The sequence below is a fragment of the Spea bombifrons genome, chromosome 7 (assembly GCF_027358695.1).
Source record: "Spea bombifrons isolate aSpeBom1 chromosome 7, aSpeBom1.2.pri, whole genome shotgun sequence".
Taxonomy (NCBI): domain Eukaryota; kingdom Metazoa; phylum Chordata; class Amphibia; order Anura; family Pelobatidae; genus Spea; species Spea bombifrons.
The window spans coordinates 8936421-8963553 of NC_071093.1; the positions used below are offsets into that span (position 1 = coordinate 8936421).

A 27133-nucleotide genomic window follows, 5' to 3' on the forward strand; every position below is an offset into this window, starting at 1 on the left:
AGGTTAGATTACCCATAGGTACCTGCTTGAAGCTGTGTTTTTCCAGAGGTGTCATATTAGGTAAGTGTATTAATGATAGCTTTGGCCACTTATTATTATATTACCCGCTTATAGACGATGCCTCACCCACAATGCCTTTTTATATTTATATTTCATTTAGAATGTAGGTATTGCCTGGTGTCTTTGCTCTTAGGACTAGCATTAGCTTGCACATTTAGAGATTTTGAAAAAACTAGCATCCCAATTGCAGCATTTTTTTATTTATGTAAATGTTTTATGTTACATACCATAGACGTTTAAGACTATCAATGTGAACTATAACTGCCTAAATCTCAGTGTTTTTCAAAGCACCTGGGCAATTTGCTACTATCATCTCAAGGTTTTCTTTGTGCTCCCCTTATCTCTGAAGGCACTGGGGCAACTAATTAGTTGGCCAAATTGACTCTTTAGATTGTTTTCGTCTAGACTTGGTAAAATATATTTTGTTCTTTTGCATCTTGCTTGGTGTATTAATGGTACGGTACCTGAAGATGGCAGACTAGAGCAGCCAGGCACCTGTATAGAAGTTCAGCTGCGCTGTTAGGCCAAGAAGGGGTAAAGTGGAGAGAGTTAAGATTATCAGATCTAACCTTTGCGGAGACCTATAGTATTTTGCACATGGGAAAAACTATGTCTGTTCTCTTCTTAGAAGTAGAGTCCAGTAGTATAATCAAGTCCTATGCCAAAGAAAAATGCATATTAAAGTACTTTCTAAGTGCTTTTAATACACATTATGGAAAAGTTTACAAAATAAGTAAACTACCCCTGCCTCTTCCATGATCCATGTTTGAAGTGGGCAATTGTCATTGAGCGCCGGCCCGTTTCTGGCCATTTTTCACACGGGGCAAGTGCCGGTGGTCCTGCTGGTCCATAGCACTCTGGCTAGATTTGCTTGGCCATGCTGTGCAAGCAAAAAATAATAACAATGTGCAGGGTCCGTATCCAGCCGCAGTTACATCATTAGGTGGGCCACAGGCCTTAATCATCCAGGCCCCCCAGCCGGTCCCTGGGTGAGAACATATGATGACTGGGGTGTCCTTTTTATGATAACCTGGGTTCATTTTGCTATAGCAGTCATATACATGGTATAGTTAATATGGACTGTTCTGAATTAGACTAATGGGAAGCATGTCATGTCAAGGAAATGTGATTATTAACAAATTGCAAACATGGTATTTGATGAAAAACACATATATACATATAAATACATATGACATCATCAATACAAGTATGCACACGAGACTAGTGCATGCAGAATCCCATGTGTTACATCCCAAAGCATCCTGTTGCTGACCCTTAATGAGTTAAAGATCCCTTTCTCCTACATTCCAAGGCGCTGTTTAAAATAGTAACGCTGAAGAAAGAGGAAGCAGGCAAAAGAGAAATTGAGAAATGAACTAGGGAATTTTAGTTTTTATTTGTAAAATAAGTGCTAATACGGTTCTACACATGAAATTTATCATTTAATACAGTTAACGTTAAACACCTTTAGACAAAAGGTAATCTAAGATACTAAAATATGAGTATCTAAGAACAGCCTCTTCTTACATTGAATTTTGGGTTTGGAGATAATGAAAGCAACTGGTTTGCAGTGAGAACAAATAAGGAAGCTGAGCTATGGGGATTCCCCGTGGAAGTTCCCAGCTAATGTAACTTTTACCATCAGTGAACAGGCCAGTTTGTTTTCTCATATATATATACCGAGATCCATGCGACCATATTCACATTCTGCACTTGTGCTCTGTTTTTAAACGTGGAATTCCGACTGATCAAGATTTCAATAAAAGATCGTTTTAAAAAGGTAATTGCCCGTTTTCATTCTTGCAGACGGTTCCCTTAAGTGCATGCGTTTTATTTTCTGGCAGGGACAAGAGCAGTAAAATATAACTTCAGGCGCCTCGAGAGATGTACGGATTTGCTAAAACACCATGTGAATTACCAATGTATGCCAAACCCTGCATTTAGTAATTGAATCTTTTCACGTAACTCCCATTGGATATTATTTATCTTTTTTGATTGATCTTTTGAAGAATACACATTGTTTTTATATTTCTATAAAAAATGCATGAAAATTACATACAAAGTTACAAAGAAATGTCAAATTTCTTTTTTATGTAATTGTTGCATTCTAGAAACATTGGTTGCAAAACGTTTCATATAGTTTTGTGCATTTTTAAACTATAAATAACTATAAAAACTATAAATAACTTATAACTAACCCAGAATGTTTAATGCACTAATATGCATTGTACATAGGTTGCCCGGGCTTGGCAGAACCGTCCATGTCCACTTATCTGGTGTAAGCTCTCTGGTATCAACAATTAATTTTATGCATTCAACTGTGGATGTCCTAATTCGCTAATGTGTACTTAAAATCATTACATGGTTAGCAGAAAGGTGTTTTGTAAATTAGTCGCATACGTTGCTTACATTCCTAATTGCAAAATAAGTCTAAAAGTCATCCTAAAAATGGTTGGTAGTCATCTCTCGTGATTCTCCTTAAAAAAAAACCAAGTACCCTTCTTTGTTAGGGTAACCAAAGTATGTCCTTTATACGCTAACTGGAAGTTAATGTATGTAAATATTAAATTATTTTATATTTACACAGTTAATTGGGCTGGAAAAAAACATATTCATCAAATACATTTCCAAATACATTTTTTGATTACCCAAAAGAACCACAGACACTATTTCTAATTAGTCTCAAACAGACGGAAAATAATTCCCTTGGGTTTAGTTCCTAAAGACACACTTACTCGGTGAGTACTAACATGCTTACTAATTGGGGCAATAGTCCCAATGTATATTCATTAAAGTTTCTTATTTAATCAGCCATTCTAGAGATTTCCATACCGGATTCCTTTGGTTAAGTATTATGATTAAGTAATAAAGTACAGTATGTTGAATGAAAGATGTGTAACATATTTGAGCTATACATACATAAAATGTACATAACATGTATAGTAGCCCTAGGATTTCTGTGACAATGTGCAAACTATGGCATCTCCCTGCTGCGTTCCCTTGGCTTACTAACACAGAAGGTTGCCCTCCACCAACTCAGCAAACCCTACCAGCCCAATGCACCAGGGAAGCTGCCTAAGTTGCCTAAACGGTAGGACTAGCCCTAAATGTCCCCTCTTAAGCTGTGCATGTCTGCACAACATTTTGCAACCAGCACACAAAGGAAATGTATGTCCTCCGTCCTTGGCCTAAGTCTAGCAGTCTTAGGTGCAGTCTTGCTCTGCGTGTCTGCCAGTCAGTGTCGCACCGCATATGACATCATATCTGACGGGGCGCTGGCTGGCAGACACCTAGAGGAAGACCACACTGCAGACTCAGAGACAAGTAGGGGGAGATCAGGGGAGAAACATGTTTGTATGAATATGAAGGAAGGTGTGCTAAGGGAAGGGTATGAAGATGATGGGGAAATAAGGCTAGTTGGGTATGGAGATGATGAGAAGTTACGTTAGGAGGCAATAAGATGTATGGGGATGATTGTGATGCAATATGGGGTTGTAGCGGTGAATATGATGATGGTCAGGGGAAGCTCTACACTTACACATACATACATGCATACAAAGGTGCTTACCCCAACACCTTACACATAAATACATACACTCACCGCCACTTAAACATACAACATACTCATACATACATACACACACCCACTCTAACACATTACACATATATGCGCACACACTCACACATACATGCATACATAAACCACAGCAACCCTAACACTGTACACTTACATTTACATACACATACACACCACAACACCTACATATAGACCCACTCTAACGCTTTACACAAAAATATATGCACTAGTTGATAGACATTGGGGAGTCTTCGATGAACTGAACAAAGTAGTTCAAATGAAAGGTATTTAGTAAAATTTTAACTAAAAACTTCATTGATTGCATTTCTACTTGTATTAAATTACAGTTGTGGCAATAGGGTTTTATTAGCCAGGAGAGGCTGTTCCAAATTATCTTTAAATAATTTCAGGTTTACATTTGCATAAGCATTCCGTGCGCATTCAGTGTTGTAACAGGAAAAAAAATGTACAAAATAAGATTTCGGTGCACACCATCTACTAAAAATCAGAGGGAACATTGCTCTGAACGACAGCACTGGCTCTGATTGCCTTCTAGAACCCTAAACCTGACATCAGTATTATAGTATAAGGTATAGTATGAGTGACTACATAGCACACGTATGTACGGACTGTGAAAGGCTCCGTATCAACTCAAGGGCTCGATTTTCTCTTCAGAAGTTGTAAATGCCTAAAGTGAGAATTTTTACGGGCATCTCAAAAAAAAAGAGTGACTATTAGGGTTACAACAACCGTTTTAGCAAATATTGCTCACTCTAAATCAACCTATCTGCTCCTATTTGCTCAAGTAAACTTATTCATGCCTATGCGCGGCCTACTAAGCCTCATTTGTTTAGAGCATTGGGGTAACCAGTGGTCATGGGGCGCCTTGAATTCAGATGTGGCCCTTAACCCATTTATATACCCCTAAAGGTAAATAAATGAATATGAACCTCCGACCGTGGAGATATTTCTCGAGAAATATTCAACAATGGAACTGGCAGAGTCGCCTTTAGAAAAAGTCGCCAGCTTGTAAAGAATATAAACTGATCGAATTGCAGGTGTTAAAAAAGCTGAGATGTATGTGTCATGCAGAACACGCTAACCACTTCTCCGCCCTTCAGGCTCCGTACCATCTGCCTACGTGCTTCTTGTGGTAATTTGACGGTTAGCTGTTCAGCTCTCCTCTGTTATCGCAGAATGCATACAAAGGGCTCCTCCACATTCATCATGCCTTCCTCATTTTTCACTGCTATTAATAATCTGACTTAAAAACCCTCGGTTGGCTAAGTAAAGAACGTAAAAAAATTAAAAGAATGCAGCAGAAGAAGCTAGTCAATCTGTTGCATGGTGGTTACTGCATACCTCCCAACAGTCCTGTTTTTTGAGGACGTTCACGGTTTTCAGGCACTGAGGCTGCTTCGCTGTACTGCTTTTTCAAGCCGTGGAGATCATGGAGCAGTTGGGAAGATTATCTAATCTGCCCCAACGAGACATAAAATTAATGGCGGTTTGTGTTGTTGCAGATTTTTTTTATTTACTAATTCATTTGTCTAGATATTTATCCCTAAACAACTCCGGCTACCCGGAGCCTACCCTTGCAGGACGGGGCCAGGACTGTCCTTTGAAGTCAGTGGGGTGGTCCCGCTGATGGCGGAAGGGGCGTTCCTGCTGTCAGTGGGCATTCCATTTTGCCCGAGTGGGGGTTCCCAACAATATCAGTGGACATTCCTGCTGACATCGCGGGAAACACCCCCATTTAAAGGGGAAATGGGTGGAGAATGGGGTGTGTCAGGACCCCGCTCCCATGACCCGGAGGACTGCTCCACGTCAAAGTTCCCAGGTATGATAATAGCTGTGTAGAATAGGAAGGAGTCAGCTCCAGGCTGTGTGACCCTCAGAATCTGCCCCTTCATCCTGAGATTTGGGCAAAAACCATATTCTGATCCATACTCATGACATGGGTATATTTAGTGTATAGAAATGTGTAGGTTTGCGGGAGTACCGTGGTTACCGGGGACGTAATGAACTTGGCAACCCTCAGCTGCTGGCCAAGCTGTCATAATCTTTTAGGAAACCTTTGTCATTTTTACATGGCAGCAACCTGCCATTTTGTGTCACGTGACAATTAAACGTTCCCAGCAAAAATTATGAATGAGAAAATTTTTTAGACGGCTGAAGAATTGGTATTGTGTGTGATTTTAAATGATTCCACTGATTGTAACAGCGCTACTGAATCTGCTGGCGCTATTTAGATAAATGTAATAGAATGTGGGTGGAACAGCACCTTCCGCTGGTCTGCAAAAAGGCCATTAATGCTATCATTATGCATCCCGATCCACATTAACGCGTGGAACTGGATGCTGCACACCCTCCTCTTTGTATTTAGGAAAGTGTTGTGGAATATCCCTAATTTTTTGAGTACACAATGTGTGTAGATGTGAGTTATTTGACCCGCCTGGTTCAGAAATGACGGCGCTGGGCACACACAACGTCATGCATCCCTTTGCAGCTATTTAGAAGTCTCCTATAAAGTTAGTTTTTGGTGGACATAAAGTAAATGCATCTGGGTATTGTGTGTCTCACTATGTCTGTATACATCAAATATGTCTGCTTGGCTTTATGGTGATGAGGAGCGGATAACCCATATATTGTATCATTCGCCCTCTGGTTTTAGATGTGTGTTTTATTGCGTCTAACCCTTTAAGTTCTATTTCCTGCTTTAGAAGGGAATTTATGTGATGATTCATTCAAAACCAGACAATACATTTATGTTTTTAACCAAAGTGGAGTTCAGATAACCCATAGAAGGGACGCGATAATCTATAGGTTTTCATTGTTATCGTTCCCGGACTCCAAAGTAAGCATTCGGCTCGCCTTCCAGTGATAATAAGGCAGGAGTTAATTCTATACCAGGGCAGAGGTGTATTGCAGGGACCTGATAGGTAACTAAACTGGGGCAAATTCAGCTTGATTCAGTGAGTTAGTGGAGACATCGACAATAATATTCTAACAGAGACAATTTTTCATCAGAGGAAGGAGATATGGATCATTCCACGTGCTGCCATAATCAGATGATGTTTTGTACCCCAAACCAAGTCCTCTCGGTTAGTTGACATTAGATGAACAATCTCATGTAAGTTGCAAGAAGGATAATTGTAACTGTGCTTTAAGAGCAGATGGCTGCCACTGCTTTGATGCTTAGGCTCTTTCAGTTGACAAAAAATTAGTGTTGGGGAAAAAGTTATTAGTCTATCCAGGACACGTATACATTTCACATGTAGATGACCAGCATGGTAAAAGTGCTCTCCCATACTATGTGGGGTAGGGTGACCACATGTCCCAGACATCTGGCACTCAATCTGGCACAATACATTGTCCCGGAATGAGAATTGAAGGAGGTCTCAGCCAATCAGGAGAGACTTCTTAACTCTCCAGAAATCAAAGGGACTGCTTCCCATTTATGAAGGCCTTTAAAGACCCTGTCCGCAGCATTGACGAGCAAGTGCTGGAGGTCATGGGCAGAAAGTATATTGCATGCATGAAGAGGTGTTCAGCTGAACGCATCTCCTGCGCAAAAATAGCTGGGGGCGGGAAAAAAGAAAAAATGCATTTGCAGCACGCATGCTATCACATGCATTAAAGTGCATACGTTGGCAGCAGAATCCCCCACAGAATCATTTACTCAGTTACATATGTTGCATACCGCCCGGAAGCACTTTACATGTGCTGGTCAGCAACACGGGGACAACGCATATGTGTCCTGGAATAAAATGACCACATAAACCCTCCTGTTACATAATGGGAATGTGGCAGGAATAGCACATATCAGACACGCCAAGCAAACATAAAAGGGTTAATCTGAAGTTATTCTGCTTTAAAGGGCTACTTAGTCTAATCAGAAATGCTATTCTTTCAAAAGTACATTCTGGTAAAATCTGAAAATCTCTTTTTGTTTTAATTTGCCCCATTGTAACATAAAGTGCAAATAAATTGTGATTTTCCCTTAAGAGAAGCTTGGTTCCCACATACACTTTTTAGTTCAGACTCTGAGAACAGAAGGTAACCCAAAGGACAGTAAGTGGGTGGTATTTTTTGTGTGTAGGAAATATTTAAAAAAAAATAAAACTTAGCACTTTTTTTTTAAAACAAAATATGCTAATCAAGAAATTCTAACTTAACTCAATCAGCATTACAAGTTATTTTTTATATTTGTTACACTATTTAAAAATTGAGAAATATTTTATTTTTTAATAATAAGCCTTTTCAAAAGCACTAACCCCCCCCAAAAAAATACTTTGTTTATTTTCTTTTAAAAAAGAAAGCATCACTTTTAAAAAAAAAAATATGTTAAACAAGAAATTCTACTTAACCCTTTTACTCTATCTGCTGGATACAAAATGACAAGTTATTTTTTATATTTGTTACACTATTTAAAAATTGAAAAAAAAAAATATATATTTATTTGCCATATAAAGACCAATTCAAAAGCATACCCCCCCCCCCAAACACCTTGTTTTTAGAATGGAGAAAATACGAAAATAAAATGCAGAAATTACAAACACAAAACATTAACCCCTTCAGTCCCCTATGGACGTACCAGTACTTTACGGGGTTGTCTGCTTTACAGAACTATAAACTTTTGTGGGTATTCTTGGTTTATTTGTTTAAAATTAGAGTTGCAATCCCATCATACCTATTGTAAAAAATCTACGGATAATGTACATTTCCGACAGTATGTTCCTTATAAGTGCTGGAAAAGTATGGAAATTCTATATAAATTAGGTATTTCTTAAGTCAGGACACCTGAATTGATAAAGTTGGAGGGGGTTTTCCATCGCTTTTTTTTCCTAATGTATAGTTTACATAGGTACACTATTGGCAGGAAAGGAGAATAATCGCTGAACGACATACCGCAAAAATGGCAAAATAGCTCTGGGTCGTGAGGTACCAAATACCCCTGGGACTGAAGGGGTTAAATCCCTTTCATTTCACAACCATTCCAGAATGTCTACATCTGCTGTGAAAACGTGTGCAAAAGTGGGAGTTGTCTAGTGACGTCACGGGGGGTGTGTGTCAGCAAGTGGCTTGAATTTCCTTTACACACTCAAGCCTATCAGCAGCAGAGGCTGATCCGTTTAACCCTATCTGCATATGTGGGGCAGGTCTGGAGTGCCTGCAGAGCAGCTCCTGTCAATCATGCAGTTGGTCCGGCCCCTCTTCCTATTGCACTCAGACAGTTGAGGTTCTTCCGTATTTAGGTGCCAGGACTGAGTGGTGAGTAGTTGTGGGGGGGTCCTAGAACTCTAAAAACTACCAGTCTGGGATTGGGATCAGGTCACAACTTTGTAATTAAAACCGTTTTTTTTTTTTAAACAAAAAGTTTAGGAGAAGCCAGTTCCAATGTCTTAGTTTCTCTGTAGCACAGCCATCAGCTGTAGTTGTACTTATAACTCCCATCACCATTAGCCAGCAAGTGTATCTGCCCAGCAGCAGCTACACTGTTTAAGTGACCCAGGTAGCATTCCCAGCCCCCCCACACACATTTTTATTGTCTACTATTTTTGTTTTCATTTTTCACATACCTGGAGTGAAACTTCTCCTAATCACTGGCTGCTGGATTATATAACATAGCAGGAATGTTTACATCAACACTAATGTTTCAAATGATAAAGTCTGATGTAAACAGTTTAGAAATGTTACCAAACAGCAACATTACATATATTTACACTAATATGACTAGTAGCAGCTCAGACAATAGACTGGGGTAAATTCAATGGAAAATTTTATATATAGATATATATATATATATATATATATATATTTGGCTACTTAAATTCAGGAGTGTCATAAACTTCCTATATAGATTACGGTAATTTATTTTTTAAGTATATATATATATAATATAATATAATGTGTGTGTATATACAGCTATGGGCATCTCCAACTATTAGGCTTTTTCAATGTATACGTATCTTAAATGTTGGGCGTGGATCCTTATTTTTACAGCGTGTCCTTTGTAGCGTCTTTTTCTGGGATAACGTGTAGGTAGAATAACCTATATTAAACTTCCTGTTTCTCAGTCTGAAGACTCAGTCGGTGACCTGGAACTTCCCATTGGCTGAATGGTGATTTTGCCATGAATGCAGCCAATAGGAAACAGATTCCAGCACCGGGAGGGCCTCTGCATGCCGTAATCTGATCATTATTCAAGATCTACAAACCATAGCAGTGTGTGACTTTCCAGGTCGGGCTAAAGCAGTGTACGTTACAAGATTAAAATGCTATATAGCAAACGCTTTCATTATTTGAAACCAACATTAACGAGTGTGTGCAATCACCATAGCAACCAGTGGAATTCTAGGGCCAATTTCTATTGTCCGTGAATAATGTATCCCTATTAGTAGAAGAGCAATTCTCCCATAGTCTTCAAGGTGATAGAATCCTCCCTCATGTCTCTTAACCCAAACTGTTGTAAAGTAGGAACCTGGTTCCGTAACATTTAATGGCATTTTTATTATCTGCTTGCCATTTAATCGATACAAGATAAGGAGGTAAGTGTTACGCCGATCTGTTATGTGATGTTGCTGTAGTTCGTCGATTCATTCTCTGCGCCTGAAAAATGGTCAAAATAAACATCAATACTTGTTGACAAACGGAAAGGTGTGAAAAGATTACCACATGAGCAGAAATATGTATTATCTTATTTTTTTTTAAAATAGACCGTTTCCAATCGGTTTCAAGGACAGTCCTACATTTTTAAGAATCTATTCTGCCCACACAGACATATGGCTCATGACTGGCGGAAAAAAATGCAGGAGATTCACAGCTTGTATCTAATTCTGTGGATTTTTCCCCCTCTTAAATTCAGCTAAAAGTTTCAGAAGCATACAATTTAAGATTGGCCACTTGGCTGTTTGCAGACTCTTTGGGGGTTGCATGACATGAGCAGAGATCCGTCTATGAATGTGTGATATAGGCCATATATCCTGGACGACTGAACTCTATTCTAAAAAGGCAATGGTTCCAAGAAGTTTGTACTATCTGATGGAGTTGAGATGTGTGGCCCTACGTAGGATTTGACGGCAGATACAAACCATCTATACTGCCCTGGGTACTTACAGGAGGACATTCTCATTTCAGAATATCTCAAAATCTGAGTATATAACATAGTATCCACCTTGATTGTATCTCTTCATTTGAGTATCAATATAAAAATATGACCTCTGTCCCTGGATCTCCAACCTTCATGTTATAACTCTTCATGTATAACATTTCAAATTCCTGCCTCGTTTTAAGATATTTGTGATAACATTTAGTACAAAAAGGATAAATGGCCACAGGGTTGAGTTGATATTTAATGTTGTAGATGTCATATAAATCTCTGGCAGTGGAACTCTTTGTTTATGAGAAATACAGCTTTTCTTGGGTTGTTGGTTTGGTGCAGGTAAACCCAACATTATCATCTCCCTGCTGAAAGCTTTGCATGGGGTGGGGAGAAACATTGGATGTTACTCTTTTTGGAATAAACATATATGATATTGTTTTTTCAGCTTTTTATTTTTTATTGAAACGTCTTTTCTTTTGCCTTTTGGACTGCATCTTACTTTGGTATTTTTGTGTTCTAAAGAAAATATATATATATTTTTGGGCAATGATTAACTTCTAGGTTCAGCTGAACCTGGCAGAAATGCCCCACAAACGTAAGCCATGTTACTACCGAGCACAAGATGAGAAATTTTAAATTGTACAGATAATGGCAGCAAAAATTCCCGGTTCCTAGACAGGGGTGTAGGTCCTATGACTCCTCTATATTGAACACAAGACAATGGGGAACAGAAGATGTGTGAGAGCCATTATTTAAATTGTGTAACTATTGTGTTAGTTTATTAATAATTATTTTGTTCTTTTTATCTAGGCTTCTATAATCCCCCAAACCCTTTTTTAGTGATGATACACTGCTGGGAGGTATGGATAAAATTGGAGATCAACTCAACAAAGCCTATGAAGCATATCGGCAGGTCTGCGTGGAAAAAGAGCGTTTTAAAAAAGATTTGACTATGAAGGTACGTGATCCTTAAATATTGTATAAAGAATTATCTAAATAAGTGTTTATTGTACAAAATAAACGGTACATACTGCATGTCTTCCACTACAATACTAGATTGGCACCTTTCACGAGTATACAGTGTCGGGTGTATAAAATGCGTTTAATAGTATGTTGCATCTTTTTAATAGATATAAGCTTGCGAGCAGGACCTCTTTGCTTAATGTATCAGTTCTGGTTTTGTCATTCCCCTTGAATGTATGCACACTATGAAGTGCTGGGTGAATAATTGGTGATAATAATAATAAATGGAGTATAATCAAGAAATATTCCCTACAGGAAGCAGTAGCAGATCAAAACACGCTAGAGGCTCATAAAAGGACCTGCTGTGGGAGGGCAACTGATAACTCTCCCAATATTGCTGATGATTATCTGGCCCCTGGCATATTACTTTAATCTCAGCGTCATGGAGGGGCACTTGGCTCGGCTTAGTCCTCTGAGCACCCTTTTTCAGGGTCCTTAGGGCTAGCAATACCTTGGTGCACAGATAGTCCCACTCACATATCCCTACCTGGGAACCTCCCAGCCCTTAATTGATGGGAAGTAGGAATGGCCAAATGCCACCCCCTTACCTCAAGAAAGAAAAAAGGACCAAGGGGGAAGTATGGCTACACCCCGAGACTCAGGGTCAAATCCAAAATAGGTCCCAAATACCCCCAATATACACTCAAACATGGAGATGTCTGTCTGCGTGATAGAGGCCTCTCCTAGTCGCTCTTCATGGCTTGCTCACTTTGTCAATGGTGACACCCAGATATGAAGCCATACCTTTCCACTCTCACCATTTCTCAAGACACAGTGAACGGGGGTTACATATTAGCCTTTATCCCGTTTGGATTCAGGACTAATTCATAGGCATACGCCCTGCAACTCGTGTATTTAGTGTACGCGGATTTAGCTTTAACCTTTGAAATATTTCATCCAATTTACTTTGTTGTAATTGAACAACCTAAGTAGGAGCATGCATATGACAATTTCTGATGGATACGTTTTTATAGATATTTTCAGCAACTGCCAAACAAGCCTCTTACTAACAGTTGGCAAAAATTAGCACCAGGCAGGAGAAATTTGGCACCAGCTTAAGAATAAAAACCGCAAAATGTATAATAAAAAAATAAATAAAAAAAAAAATAGAATCATTTGGCCTTTTGTTATGCTTTTGTGAACTTTAAAATACAAATATATGCATAAGCCTTTTAGTACGAACCGACAATCGCAGCCATGGGTTTCCTTAAATAACTGATATGTCAGAAATGAACCCTAGCGCAGTGGACTCTAGATGTAACATAGTAACGTAATGTAACATTCTATAATTTTATGTGGCTTAACAACCCTGGTTACCCTGGTAAAATGGGTACTCAATGGATTATTGTTTTACTCCTCCTCAAAAGGTAGTGAACATATATGCTGACTCTTGGGCTCTACTTGCGGAGCTCTCAGTATCACAGCTGATAACTGGAACTCCAGCAGCAGCCTTTGATCTCGGGTGGTGTTTGGCCCTGGATATTCCCTTCCTGGTTATGCCTGACTGCCCTTTCCTTATATTTGGTTAGTTAGTTAGCTCACCTCCCCAACCAGGCTTTGCCCTCTCTCACCTTCCGCAAGAAGAAAGGGGAGAGACCTGTTGGAGTCCTGAAAGCTCCCAGGTATCAATGGCTTCTAGGGTCTGACGAGGCATACTCCACTGTCATGGTCTCAATTAAATCTGTTTACATGGTTCCAACTTTGTTTTCGTAACTGGGTTCAGTAATGCACCTAGGGGTGCCATCAGCAAGGACACCTATGAATGACGGTGGGGTGAGGATTAGCAGTCCTACAGAGTGAAACATTCAGCATCGCACAAGGAACTTGAGGAACCTTAAATTAAAAAAAAAAAAGACAGTTCCTTTTAACTTTAAAAAAAAAAATGAAACATTTGTTTTTTCTTGTAGACTGAGTTATATGAACAGCAAATTCGTGACCAAAACAACCAGATACTGCAATTAAAAGGCTGGATTGCTGAGTTGAAGGCTCAACTCCAAACCTTTACTGGACAAGGTAAACATTGCCTTCAAGTTTCTGTGATAAATGCTAAGAGTCAAATCTCTAAAATAGGATAGTAGGAAGTGTATTCGACAACTTGAGTCCCCCCAACGAAGCATATACTAACCTATTAAACACATTGGATATCAGGAACTTACTGTACACAAAAAGCGGATGGGTTATTGGTCTCCTGTTAAATATGTAAACAATTTTGAGCACCATTTCTCAACAAGGACATTGTGTGTCTAGAACAAGTTCAGATATTACCCCCAAAACAAAGTGTTTATGGAAATAGCTTTTAGTCCATTGTTTGCATCTATCTTTCTTGTTTAACTATATAATTTGATAAGCTATATTATCGCTTGCATGCAGGCTTTTCTCCTGGTCCACCTCCATCTCCTAAAAATGAGAATGCCGAATGTCGGAGAACCGAAACAGTATCTAATCTATCTTATGAGCAGCTACAGGAACAGCTAACACTCAGTAAGCTCCAGAAAATGCATTATAAGGTAATGATAAATGTTTAAGTGTATGCAGTGTAACGGACCAGTATATCATCCCAGCCAAGACCCAGCTCACTTAAAGGGTGACTTCTGTTCTACAATTACCCGGATATTCTGAACTATCCGGGAAGTTGATACAATTCATCATTTTTAACTGCTGTTGTTGCAGTGGATCTAGTAATGTTTTGTTCCGAGTAACATGGGATGTTGGGTTCCCTGTATAACTAAAATTAGAGTAGAAAGTAGCTTGCAAAAATATGCTTTTTAGTGTTTGTAATATTCTTTTTATTTTTTTTGGCAAAACAAAACATTTTAAACCAATTTACACTACTCTGTTTAAGAGACAATAATTTTTTTTTTCCTTCTTTGCACATCCATTTTTTTTTGTTAGAATATGAATTAACCAGAAAAAAAAGCAGAAAAGCAAAATATTTCCCCCACTTTCCCCCCCCCTCCAAAAAAGCTAAACATGTTTCAAAATTGACAGATTTGCAGTGTGACAGTACCAGCAGCAACTGCATTCTAGGTAAAGTGCTATATTTATGTGTTATAAATGTTTTGTTCATGCAATGAATTGCATTGTGTTAACACTGTAACTGTGTGTGAAAGATTGATCTTACACAAAGAAGTGCTAAATATTTTGTTATGTTGGCGTACCAAGCGGTCTCTGCTGATCAACAGGCGCCTGTGTGGCTCTTATTGCGTTCACCATGCGCCAACACCTTAGAAATGTGTTTTTGGTATCTGGATTCACAGCGTCCTATAGGTCACAAATGTCAAAGTTTTTATACTTAACCTCCCGGTGGCAGGCGGGGATGTAGACAGGTGTGTCTTGGGCTTACTTCTCTTTTATATAGCCTCATTTTGACCTTTCTTGCATGTTTTTCCCATGTGCTTTCCTGATTTTTATATATGTTGTTACTTGCTTGGATCTCACTCCTGGCTGTTTCCAGCTGTCCCAACCTTTTCTAGTTTTGGATGTTGTGGGCATTGCTAATCCCCTAAACTCGGCTTGTTCTAGGACTATATGAGTTCCTGCTTCTATTCATAGGGGTCTCTCTGGTTCATGTGGTACACTACCCATGCCAGGGCAGAATTTCTCCAAGGATCCTTGAGAAAACACTACAGCCACTCAAAACTGGAAGCTTCCTCTTTGGTGAAATGGTTGTCTGTCTGATTACCTAGTCTGACAAAGAAACATAGAATTTGATGGCAGATAAGAACCATTTGGCCTGTGTAGTGTGCCATTTTTTTCCTGATGCAATGACTCAAACCTTAATATGTCCTTGGTCTCCTCTTATGTTCCATATAGCTTTATGGTACCAACTATACAAACCTGCTTGCTTTTTCCAACACTTGCTTTTCATTACCTGCTTACCTTTAAGTCCTGGGAAGTCCCAAGCCTCTCTCTTCTGTTGTCACTGACAATGCTATATTGTGCCTACGGATTATTACATCCCAAGTGTGTTATTTTACATTTATCAACATTAAACTGAAGCTGCTACACTCTCCACCATTTTTCTAATTTACTTGCCATTTTGCTTGTTCTACATTGGATTCCATGGCACATATATTGCAAACATCAGATAGTAATGAACAAACTTAAGTGTTTTACAGTTCAGATTGTGTGTTTATAGAAATTGTCTTTTGTTTTAGGAACAACTGGAAATTGAGCATCTCAAATCAAAGAAAATGGAGGAAGAACAAAAAAAGTTGGAATCTATTCTTCTGATTAAAAATGAAGAAATCCGGGCCTTAAAAAATCTTTTAAAAGAGGTAAACTTGAGGAAAGAAAAACATGATTACTATACGATAAGCATGATATAGAGGTTGGTGCCTAAGTCAATGCTTTCCTCTTTTTAAAATAATGTTTAGAACTGTAGATAAAGTAAGTGAAAGGTGTTACTTTGTAAAGTGACAGAAGTCCTTGTAGTGGCGAGAGACGGGCACAGGTTTCTTATATAAATGTTAATAAATGAACAAGTCATTGTATTTATGTTAATGTATGGCCATTTTAAACTGTATGTAACCATAAATATTACTAGGAAATTTTTAATTCTTCTGGACCTTTTAAAAAGTGTGCCTTTTTTTTTATTTTTTTTTTTTTTACATTTTTATTTTATTTAGGCAACAGTTCAACTTTTTATAGTCATCAATGTTACAATGTACAATGTGATAACCTTTCTAGTTGGGCACATGTAGTTCATACGACCAGCGACGGTATTTTTCTGTGCCAAGGGTATTTAATTAGCTTTCTACCTGTGTTAATGTCCCTATGTATTATTTTGCTTTAAATGTGTTGTTCCACCTACTCTGAATAGATTCAGCATTAGAAAACACAATTCCTAGCACTGTTGAATGTCCAAACGCTTTTATATATCAGTGATCTATCATTTCTGTGATTAAGCCAATTAGTAAAATGACTGATCTTCTAACATTTTCTCTCTGGCTTAACCTCTAGAGACTGCAATTAATGTCTTGTCTAAGTGGAATGCCACCTTTAAGTTGTGATGTGTGGTTGTCTGTTATACCACTGTTGGCCAGAAGGAGGCGGCATAACACTGTAATTCTTGTTATAGCAAGCTGTATATATTTTTTCTTGTTTCTCAAGACATTCTAAATATTATGCCTATCAAGTTGCCTATTGCCCTTAGCTGATCTAATTCTGTGAAAATTCCATTATAATAGAGTCATTTCAATCACTGTACTGCCTTGGGTAGTCTTAGAAGAATATTACGTTCTACAGATCACAGTTTCTTATTCCCAGAGTTTCTAAGCAATATGATAATCACAGAAATGTCACATTACGTTGTTTTAATCTGGGAAGCAATGATTATATTCCTTAAAGCTCTTGTTCAGGGCCTTTGAAGGTAAAACTAATATTCCTATTGTACAAATGACTTTTCGATATTTATTTATTTTTTTTAAAGAATATTTTTTTTTTCTTTGAGGAGAGAACTAAAAAAAACACGCAAGAATTTCCTCCCGTGAGATCTCCTCTTGATGAGTCTACAAGGTACATATTATTTTTTTATTTTTATTATATTTTCATCTATGTGATACATGCGGTAAATCAATATATTCAAAATATAAAGATATTTGTTAAAAAGTAGATTTTTTTTTTGATTTTTTTTTTAATTTTTTGTAATCATCAAATAGTCAGTGTTCAGAATGCATGTCTACTCAATATGACCTTAAAACAAATATGCCTATCCCATGTATGTTTTTAAATTCCCTCGCTGTTTTAGCCTCTACCACCCTCTCATAGATCCTCTACCACCCCTCATAGATCCTCTACCACCCCTCATAGATCCTCTACCACCCCTCATAGATCCAGGAGTACGAGAGCTCAGTTTGAAGGAGAGACCTCTGAGGTCCCAAAAGCTTATGTAACTTTTTCTTTTGTTGGCCCAATGAAAGGTATCATATAAAAAGCCTGGCGTACTGTAGAGACTACAGTATTGTACTACTATGATACCGCACAAATGGTATTAGTAACTGGTACACTGGGGGCACTTAGACAACGACCCTCTGCGCGTGAGTGTCAAGAAGTAAGACACGGGGATGTGCACTTATATTTCTATTTATTTTTTGCTCATGGACTGTGTTCTCTTCCATTAGCTATAATTAGCTGCAGCCAGAAAGCACCCGCCACTATAATCACCATGCGCTGGGTTTCAGAGCATTCCTTTTGTTGTTTAAATTGTATTCGTTAACATGCATTATCATCCCCGAGCATCTCTTCGCTCTTCATTAGCATATGGGATGTATTTTCATATTCTGTAATTAACATTTGTGGGTAAAGAAGGTGTTTGCCACTAACCAGTCATTTGTAACAGTAATTAGACCACATTGTTATCTGTTAACATCCATTTAATACTTGGAATTAGTAGAATTTTTGTATACGTTTCCATTAACTTCACTGGTATTGGATTCTATTTGCATTTTTTTCCTCTTCTGTGAGCATTTATTAGCGCATTATTCCATGTTCTAACGGCTCCTAACATCTGGCGGTTGTACTTGTTATCATTTATCACCGACCATGCCTTTAACAATTAGTATCCACTAACATGTGGAGTGGCTTCTTACTTCAACGTTTATTCGCTATAAATACATATCAGTGGCATGATCTGTTGCTTTTTGCTATATGTGTTATATTAAATGTGTGTGGTTGACAGGTATGTATACTTCCGTGTGTTTGGTTTGCGTGTGCAACTGCGTTTCTATGTATTGTGCAAATAAAATACCGTTCGACTTCTGTTAGTGCCCCAAAATCCAACCCTGCAGGAGACGTGCCATTATTATTTATTATTATTATTATTATTAGTATTGTTATTTATATAGCACCAACAAATTACACAGCACTTGTAAAATACATATATTCTAAGGGTCAGACAAACTGATACATTATATAAAGAGGGCCCGGCTCACAAGGTTACCCATATACTGGCCATTTGGTGATAGACTCTGGCCTTAATAAACACGGGGAGGTTAAGGGTCAAGGTTGGGTGGCAGCAGTCTTTTGTGGCAAACAAAAGTTGCACCAACAAGTATAACTTGATGCATATTTTTTCCGCACCTTTTGAAACTTGTAAATAAAGTAGTTAAAGCTACCTTTCTAAGATGACAAAATTGGAGTTTTAGTCACATTATATGGCCATATTATGCTAAGCCCACCACTACGCCAAAGTACTCCAATGTAGGTGGGTCCTAACGCTAAATACCGCTGATTTAAAGATTGTGTATGACTTTGGTCTTCAGCAGCACCCCCTTATAATTAATGCTAGTTCAGGTGAGTGCTTCCTTTTTGTATTTGTTTATATATTTTTTTTTTTTTACAAAACTGGGTCACCTAAGCGTCCCTTTTTTAATGTGATGGGTATTTGGATGGTGATGCTAGTGTAATGGTCTTATCACCATAGCATACAGTGTTACTGGTGGTTGGACCATTCAATTGGTGGCTTTGGTTAACCATTTTTCACAAGTGCTCTCTTTTATGTTTTTTTAAAAAGGTTAAAGGGATTGTTTGCTGTCCCTGATAGCCCCAGTAAAGAAGAATGCAACATAATAGATACAAAAAAAAATCACTTACCTAAAGTAGAAGCTGCAGTTCTGTGGTCTGACAATTCTCATTACTGATTGGCTGCTTGAATCAGGACAGTGCATGGCTGCTTAGAGTAGGGCAATACAGGGCAATCTAGGCAATAACTGAATGTATATTTATCCGGGGTAAGTGTCGGGATGTAGCGTTACAGCGCGGTGATTGTTTAGCGCTAAGTTCCATATCTATACCAGGGGATGGCTTGTCGTATAAATGCACTCCCATTACTTGTAACTGAACATTCTTCATTCAAATGTTTTACATGCAGGCAAGGTGCTGAGCAGCTTTTCTGTGATCTAAAGGATGAATTCAGTCGGATTTGCAAGTTAACTAGAGAACAAAGCCTCCGTCTGAATAGGTTTTTCAAGAAGGAAAATGGAGCTGGTAATCAGATTCTGTGTTGAATATTCTCATTTAAATGTATTCCTTTTATGACTCCTGATCTATGTAATAATAACTTTCATATGCTGCTCGGAACGTGGCGGAAAGCGAGCGTACGGGAACCGATCACTTACACCAGCATACGGACATTATGTATTCCCAGCTGGCATAGGAAACCTCTGGTGCGTCGGCAGCTGTTTACTCCGACACCATGCTTAGCCGGCTCAATTTGCATAGGGTGCTTAACCCAGTATCCAGTTGCATACTAATCGGGGCCACAGGGGGTCCTGATCTAGGGTCGCCATCAGAAATATTCAGTCCTAGGTCCAATTTAGGACTTTGCCCCCCCATCACCATCTGGCCTTTCATGTTCTAAAGTGCCGCCTCGTTAACCCCTGTCCCTCCATGTCCTCTTCCTCAATTCCTTATAGTACCTGCTATTATTGTTATAGAAACTTTATGTAATGGGTATTATTTTTTAAAACTTATTTGGTTAACCTTAGTGATGTTAACCAGATTATTAGACACAGCAAACGCGATATAAGAGATGATTCTAAAAAATGAATCAAATTCTTAAAGAACTCACTACTGGAAATATTAGTATTACTATATTTTTCTCTGTATCCTTCACAGTGCCGAGTGAAGTATCTAAAACAAAAAAAGAGCGCTACATGCACAACCCCGATACATACACAAGCATGTTAGCCTGTTTGGCATGATAACATACCAATGGCATGGACGGGTTCGCTCGGAAGTTTATTTTTTCTTTTAAGCTAAAATAAAAAGCTAAAAAAACGGCATGTCTGTTCTTTTAATCAAAGGCCGGGTGCAATTGACAACAAACTTTTTTTTTTTTTTTTTTTTTTTTTTTTTTTTTTTATCTTCAGCAGATGTTCCTATGCAGTTCTCGATGCCTGTTCAGTGCACGGATGAAACGAACGATAAAACGCAAGCAGCAGAGAATCCGAAGTTCCAGAAAAGCAAAGCCGCCTTTGCTTCCATTACCCCAAGAGGACTGGGCCCCGACGATGAACTGAGCGTCTCGGTGGAATCCCTCTCTAATTTAAGTGTTAAGTTTCCACCGAGCGACGAAAACTGTGAGTTTCTAGAGAGCTCTCCAGAAATTGGACCCCTTCTGAGGCCGGCTTCTGATAAAAACGCGCCCCATGATGCCTTACAAAAAGAAGCTCCGCTTTTCCCGATGAATTTCGATCCCATACCGTGCGGCTCATCGGGTAAAGAGCCGTTAACGGGAACAGTTTCTGATCTGATGGCGCTCCGGCATCTCAACATAAGAAGTAACTACAAAAATAGCTATTTGGACTCGGAAAAGGACGATAGCGCCTCACGGGGGGAGAACAGTCCTTTGAAAAAATATACAGTCGATTACTTTATTCAGGGCCTCGCTGAGGGAAGTGAACCATCAACTCCCACTGGAAGGACTGTCCGAGGACCACAACAGGTCTGTTATTTACTAACGTTATTATGGAACATATAAATTAACTTTTGTGTATACAGTTTTATTTTTTGTGCTTTGCTACTCTAATTGAGAATTATTATTTTTTGGAACAATGCTTAGAGTTGGGGTGTTGAATTGCCGTTCTATAGGTTTGAGGGAGGCTTGTGTCCTACGTGATGTGTGAAGTGCGTCGGACCGATACACGGTATTGGACGGTGGAGGAATTCTGTGTTTTGATGTCCAATAATTGTGGAATAAAGTTCCAGTTCCCTTTTTCGAAAATCTCGTCGGTTTACTCTAGATCCTACAAACAGTAAATTATGTTTAAGGCTACATTAGTCCAGCAAGTGTGCAACACACATGGGTGGATATTTTTTGATGTATAGTTAAGTCTTAAGGGCAGTCAACAGGCAACATTGCAAAAACATTTGTTCTGTTTAGTGTTTCAGTGTGTGCAGCTCTTAAGAGGTTCTACAAATAACAGTACTTTCCAGTTATCCTTATTTAAGCCAAAATGATAATTTGCAAGAAATATAAATAAAAATGTTTTCAGGTTGTCCTGAGTTGGTTAGCGTTGGAAAACCAACCAAACCAACATTTCCAGAACACTTTTTTTCTCAAAGAAAAGCTTTTGGCTTAAATGCCATTGGAAACATTGACTCTACTTGGGTAAAAAACTATAATCCAGTAGTAATTTTACCAAGTACACGCTCTTGTAGGGCCAAAGTTCCCTGGGATGGATCCCTCACTAAATGCAGGTGGCCTTTGCATCTTTTTATATAGCGACTTTCGTCAAAGGTGATAATCGCAATATTTGGCCAACAAGAATACATCTAGTCATGTAAGCATTTGGGAGCCAGAGGTCTCATCTGTAAAAAGAGACATCTGAGGTCCTAGAACATCTTCTCTTGGACCAATAAGGCTATATCCACTTTTCTTATTTAAAAAATAAATAAATAATAATAAAAAAAAAATTCATGTAAATTTTATGAAACTGCGTCACATTTAGAGTTTCATGATCTGACCTTACCATATTTGTGGCACCCAACTTGAATTATTGCACATATTATTATGTTTTTGACAAGGTGAATGTCTATTCTAGGCATGAATATTAGCTGTCACATTCCGCCTTCTATTTTCCTATTTTGGATGTTTTATTCTGTTGTTTATTGTGTTTACCCAATTTTTTTTACATTTGTTTTGCTTGTTCTCAGAGTTTTCGATAGATGGCAGTCTTTGTTGTATATTTTTTCCCATACTAGAAACAGCTGGTATGTGATTACAAGTTGATGGGAAAGTAGGCAGCTTAAAAAAATGCAAGTGAATTGGTGTTGAGCTGTCAAAAGGCACAGGGCAGAAGGTTAGATAATTGACTTTCGCACCAGGGTAAAAAGGGGATCTTGAAATGACTTACGTTTTTTTGAGCTTCAGATTCAGATGTAAAAGTAAATGTTATTTTTTTTCCGTTTTCTTTTAAACATTAAATTTCATGATTTCATTTTTCAGCTAAAAATGCTAATTTTTTTTTTCTTGGCGTGAAGGAAACACGGTATCAATTCCTTTGTTTGACAAACATCAATTTAAAGTTGAAGGTATTTTCTTTAAGGCTTTGAAACGCCTAAGATTGGGGAAATAGAATAAAAAATAATAAGAGATCTTGTACCACAATTAGCTAAATACCAGGTACATTTTCCTTAATAGCATTTGCGTAATGTCAAGGGTTATATTCTAAAACACGGAAAGTGTCATAAATTGGCTCTAAATTACATTTATAGTTCAATTGTTGTTTTATTGTCTCTTTCTAAAGAATAGTTGCCTTTCCAAAATTATGAAAATTAGTGGCCCTGTGTTAAGAATCGACATGTCTTTTTCTTTGAGGGTTTCGAAATGTTACCTCCTTTAGGTAAATATATATTTTTTTCTGGATTCACCTTTTAATTACCAGGTAGTATGGCTTATGAGTTTTTACTGCTCTGAAATATATATTTATATATATATATATATATATATATATATATATATATATATATATATATATATATATATATATATATATATATATATATATATTAAAAAAAATTATCTCTTTGAAAATCTACCATTTCTACTAATTTACAATTTTTTTCTTTTTGGTATGAGGAATAGGGCTGATGTGATTGGACCATTAAATCAAAGTCAATCATATCAGTACGTGACTAACCTAATTCTTAACAAATGTAGAAAACAAACTATTACCCTTTTAAAAATACCTAGGCATTTAATGTTATTCCAAAACACCTAAAAAGGAAAGGGGGAGAGAGAGAAGAATACTCTAGATAATAACATATTGGCTTTTTCATGCTACACTGTTTAAGAACACACAACATTGTCAAACATACTTCATCTTTCAAGTCACATAGTGGCAGATTCGGACTTGCTTCACATTAAGGTGAGGTTTTTGTGGCCGCTTTAAGCAATGATCCCCCTGTGTCGCTTTCCATTTAATCAAAAATATTGTTATTGTGGACATGAGCCGCAAGAGATAGTCTCTCCATGTTGTTTCTTTAATGAAACTAGTACGTTTTAGATTATTATTCTTTACAGTATCGGTTTTGTATATTTTATATATTGTATATTTTGACATTTATTTATATTGTAAAACTAGAAACTAATATCATGAGATGGGTTCCTGTAAGACGAAGAAAGGGCCCAGGTAAAAAAAACAAAACTTCCCAGCAAATTAATGAAAACAAATTTGGAACTGACATACATTGTCATCATGGCAGATAATGGCGATCCCTGGAATGTTTCAACACATACTCATCACGTCGACATACTGCCAAGTAATTTCCTCCCCCAATCTCAATATGTTTTTTTTTTTATTACATCTCTTAAAACATCCGATACGGACAGCTGTACACAAGTTTCCTCTAGTAGAGGTTGATAAACCGACATGGACAACTCAAGATATGCTCAAGAGATCCCATATGGTCCATATGCTTTTGCCCCAACTCGTCAAGGAAAAAAGAATGCTGTTACAAAACATTGCTATTTATAATAAAAAAAGGGAAAGAGAATAAAACCGGAGGAGCAGTGCAGTTTTCACTTGTAAATGATTTTTGATCATACAAGAAGTCTTGGTGAAAATGATCATAAACTGTTATGTGTGTGTTTTGAGCCTTTGGGGGGAATAACTATGGAACTGCGAGAAACCTTGCGTGGAATTGCTGATTTTCTTTTTAGAGATGGATGAAAGCTGGATGTGAATGAAATAAAAATTCAGCAATTTGCTAAAACTGCATCGAATTAGTATAAAGAGACTGTTTACTGTCACTGATAGCCCCAATGAAGAAGAATGCAAAGTTAAGTATTCTATGAGTAATTTAATATGCATTCTTAAAAAAATTCAAAAATAAAAGACCCTTACCTGAGGTAGAAGCTGCAGCCCTGCAGTTGTCCTACTCCTTTGTGATTTGACGGTTCTTGGCGCTGATTGCAGCCACTGACTGGTTGCTTCAAGCAGCCAACGTGTTCCCATTGAAATCACTGGTAGCGTTTTCCCCACATGTGCACGGGGGTTCGGTCCTTTGCCCCGCTGGCAGCAAGTAGATCACGTGTCAAGGGATGTGTACTCTCCTACTAAATTGCATTTGTTTGCGGTTATTTGGTAGTTTCTCAGTTTTTCTATTTAAATTCATGAAAGTGTACTTCCCAAATTAACCAAATTGTGTTTGTTTTTGCTAAGAAATTTGGTTTAATTAATATAATTTTATATAGGCTAATACTGATGTTTGTAACTTTGGCAAATAAAAGAGTTTCTTGGACATCAGCTCTGCTTATCAGAAATGGCGTAGCAAGTCCATCTATGTCTCCGAGGATGCTCATGAGGACTCCTATACCTGGGGTCAATCCACATCTTGGCTCATGCACAGGATTAGTGGTCCAAGCTGGGGTTGTGGCCTGGCACCCGCTCAGTTAATGCCCCGCACATCCCAGATTGCCCTCCTCTGTATTGTATAAAAACACAAATACTGTGCTCTTCTAAATGCCACCCATTTACTGTGTAACATATATACCCCATGCATATAAATTGACATTTGTGATCTTAAGTAGTTTTTGGAAATATAGGGCCAGATCTGCTTTAAAGATGAATGGATATTCTACCTACAGTGTTACGTTTGGAGAGACATGGTGTTGGCTACAGGTGTTTACAAACTATTCAGAACATCTAGCATTCAAAACAATGTTCCCTAGTGATGAGGGCGGCACCGGCATTAGTTACCGTACCTTTTAAACCTATCTTTAGGGATAGATATTTTATTGTGTATGGAATATCGAGTAATTTAGCTGACCTTGTATGAATTTCAAATACTTTAATAAAATGTGTTATTGTGACTATGTCAGATGTCACACAAGGCTTACTAAATTGCATCTGGGTATCAAGGCAGATAAGATGTAGACTGTGTTGACATAGAGTCCTCCAGTCGTTAAAGCCGTAAGGACACTGATGTTGGCGCAGGCATGGATCACAGCTGCCTCAGCACCGATAAAGTCTTTCCGTGCTGGCATGTACCTTCCTACAGCAGGACAGGTATGAGCATACCTGGGAGATTCCCCGCACTCCTCTGGGGACTGGCCTATTGAATGGTATGGGTTAACCAGGTTTGTAAGGGCAGGGCTAGTCCTAGTGGGTGGGAGTGGGTGGGAAGTGGGTGTGGCCAAACACTGCTACCTTTTCTGGAGAAAGAGAGTTCTAGGTATGGGTATGAGTTACATGGTTAATGGAAAGTGCAGAACAAATACATCTAAAAAAGACAGGGGAGGAAAGGGAAGTAAAAACATACTAGTGGAAGAAATGTGGAAAGAGCAGGAGATAAAAAAAAATCAGGAGAGAAAATAAAAAGGAGATTCAAAAGGGGATAATTTTAAACATAAGAAATTAAACAAGCGCAAGGGAGTAAGGGGGGGCAATTTAAATTTAAATTCTAAAGCCATTTATTCAATGACAGGGAATACATTTTCAATACTTGTGGCAGAAAACATAATTATCTGCAACGTATAGCTTTTCCCATCTACCATTCTTGCATATAAAGCATAAAATTGCATTTATGAAATGTTTGTATGCTTTTAACTTTATTTGTATAATATTTATGATTTCACTGTAAGCAACTATGTGAATTTCCATGACGTAAAAAGTCATACCAACTGGATTAAGAAAAAAGCCCTCAAAGTTTGGCAACATCCAGTCTAAATAAATCAGTATGCACATTTTTCTTTACATTCCTTCTTATTTACTGTAATCAATTTGTACTGGAATGGTTTTGGTAATCATACAGAATGAAAAGAAAACGTGTAATTACCAAGTTGAGTTTTATTTTTATTGTCGTGTATGAAGTTATCATTTCTTTTTGTCTTTTCTTCAGGCGATCTGGAAACCTTCTAAGCATGAAGAAAATGATCTAATCGCCCCAGGGTGTGAGAAGTGGGATCAGGACAGTGCTGATATATGTGAATTCTGCCAAGCCGTTTTCCCACCATCCTCCAGAACTAGTGGGGATTTCCTCCGGCATCTTAATTCACACTTTAACGGACAGTCCTAGAATATATTTCAAAGTATAAGAAAAAACAAAAAAAAATAGGTGTGTGTGTGTATGTATATTTACAGTTTTTATTTATTATAATTTTGTACCAAATATAATTTTGTGACAAACGGTTTTATGAAGCATAGAATATGTCACATTTTTATTTTACCATTTTTTTTGTTAAATAAAAAATATATAATAATTCTAAAAATAATCACCAATAGACAAATGTATTACAGGCTTGGAATGATGTCATGAAAGATTGCTGATCGTTCCATTTGTCTTCCTTTTGTTGAAATAAAAGCAGCACTTATCTTGGTTTCCAAAAAAAAAGGTGAAATTATTTTCCCTAAAGCACAAACACA

The 27133-nt window shown here is 37.9% G+C and overlaps 1 protein-coding gene across 4 annotated transcripts; it reads left to right on the forward strand.

Annotated features, from left to right (window-relative positions):
* On the forward strand, positions 1-27133 carry TANK (TRAF family member associated NFKB activator). 4 transcript variants are annotated; one of them, XM_053471037.1, is made up of 9 exons: positions 1-60; positions 11553-11700; positions 13673-13778; positions 14136-14272; positions 15923-16042; positions 17218-17282; positions 19636-19751; positions 20636-21210; positions 26610-27133. In XM_053471037.1, the coding sequence occupies exons 2-9, from the start codon at positions 11605-11607 to the stop codon at positions 26784-26786; spliced, it is 1392 nt and encodes a 463-aa protein (XP_053327012.1). In that variant the 5' UTR covers positions 1-60; positions 11553-11604; the 3' UTR covers positions 26787-27133. The 4 variants fall into 4 exon arrangements, with proteins under 4 accessions (XP_053327012.1, XP_053327010.1, XP_053327013.1 ...); XM_053471035.1 differs by lacking the exon at positions 1-60 and adding an exon at positions 1742-1840; XM_053471038.1 differs by lacking the exon at positions 1-60 and adding an exon at positions 1742-1840 and having other exon boundaries at positions 20639-21210.